Source organism: Carlito syrichta, unplaced genomic scaffold, assembly GCF_000164805.1.
Source record: "Carlito syrichta isolate Samal-C Ts95f unplaced genomic scaffold, Tarsius_syrichta-2.0.1 Scaffold158730, whole genome shotgun sequence".
Classification (NCBI taxonomy): domain Eukaryota; kingdom Metazoa; phylum Chordata; class Mammalia; order Primates; family Tarsiidae; genus Carlito; species Carlito syrichta.
Genome location: NW_007102826.1, coordinates 146,854 through 148,026, shown reverse-complemented (window position 1 = coordinate 148,026; position 1,173 = coordinate 146,854). Strand labels below are relative to the sequence as shown.

The 1,173-nt window shown below is 44.5% G+C and overlaps 1 gene segment (V, D, J or C); it reads right to left on the bottom strand.

Moving 5' to 3' along the window:
• Window positions 1-306: 306 nt before the first annotated feature.
• Window positions 307-804, bottom strand: LOC103252441. The segment is given in 2 exon segments: window positions 307-629; window positions 750-804. Coding segments are annotated over 2 exon segments (378 nt in total).
• Between the last annotated feature and the right edge of the window lie 369 nt (window positions 805-1,173).

Below are 1,173 nucleotides of genomic sequence, written 5' to 3'. Positions count from 1 at the left end.
GTACAGAGAGAGTAAGAAGTATGCATAGGTCAAACTTGACAGGTATAAAGAAGAGGTTTTAGTTTAATCTTAATTTAACAAGTATAATCCTCTCTGTCCTTTATTAAATTAAGAAAGATATTGCCAAGTCTGTGCTGCTGCAGATGAGAAGGAGGAAAGACAGTTAAGGTGCAGAAAAGAGTTTTTGTCTTTTTCCCACTGCTTCCCAGAATCCTAGAGGTCATATAAGAAACACTCTCAGTAGACAGAGGCATGAAGAGAAGCCTCTGGGGTGGCCCAGCCTCACACATCTGCTTCCCTGGGGGTTTATGTTATGGCTTGTAATACTGTGCGGGGAGTACCGTAACTATGTTGACAAAAATAAACTGCAGCATCTTCAGACTGCAGGGTGTTAATGGTGAGAGTGAAATCTGTCCCAGACCCACTACCACTGAATCTCGATGGGACTCCAGATTGCAAGCTAGATGCCCAATAGATGAGGAGTTTAGGAGGATTCCCTGGTTTCTGCTGATACCAGTGTAAATTACTGCTAATGCCCTGACTTGCCCGGCAAGTGATGGTGACTCTGTCTCCTAGAGATGCTGAGATGGAGGATGGAGACTGGGTCATCTGGATGTCACATCTGGCACCTGAGATTGGAAACATAAAAACAAGTATAAACACAATCATGTTATATGAGGACTTCCCTGAATGACCAGGCAGGACTGCTCATACTGTCTGAGTCAATTCTTAGCCTTCTCCTTCCTTACCTGAAAGCCAGAGCAGCAGGAGCCCCAGGAGCTGAGTGGGTGCCCTCATGCCCATGCTGTGTCCTCACTTGAACTGACTCCTGTACAGGATGTGACCAGCTTATTAATAAGTCTTCAAGGGCAACACGATGTGCTCTGAACACATGCAAATCACTAGGGTATGGGACAAGTTGAGCACAGCTTCAGGACAGGCTCATCACAAGGAAACTATAACTCATCACAGGTGCAGTATCCACTGTGTCCTAGGTCAGACCAGGGCAGCAAAGATTTGTCTGAAAGGAATGTGCTTTTTTTTTTTTTTAAATTTCCTCTGGGGGCCATTTTGTTACAAAAGAGATGACAGGAAAAACTGTCACAACTGAAGAGGACCTAAGGATTAGATGGAGTCAGGCATTTCATAGCTGCATTGGGATAATGTAGATGA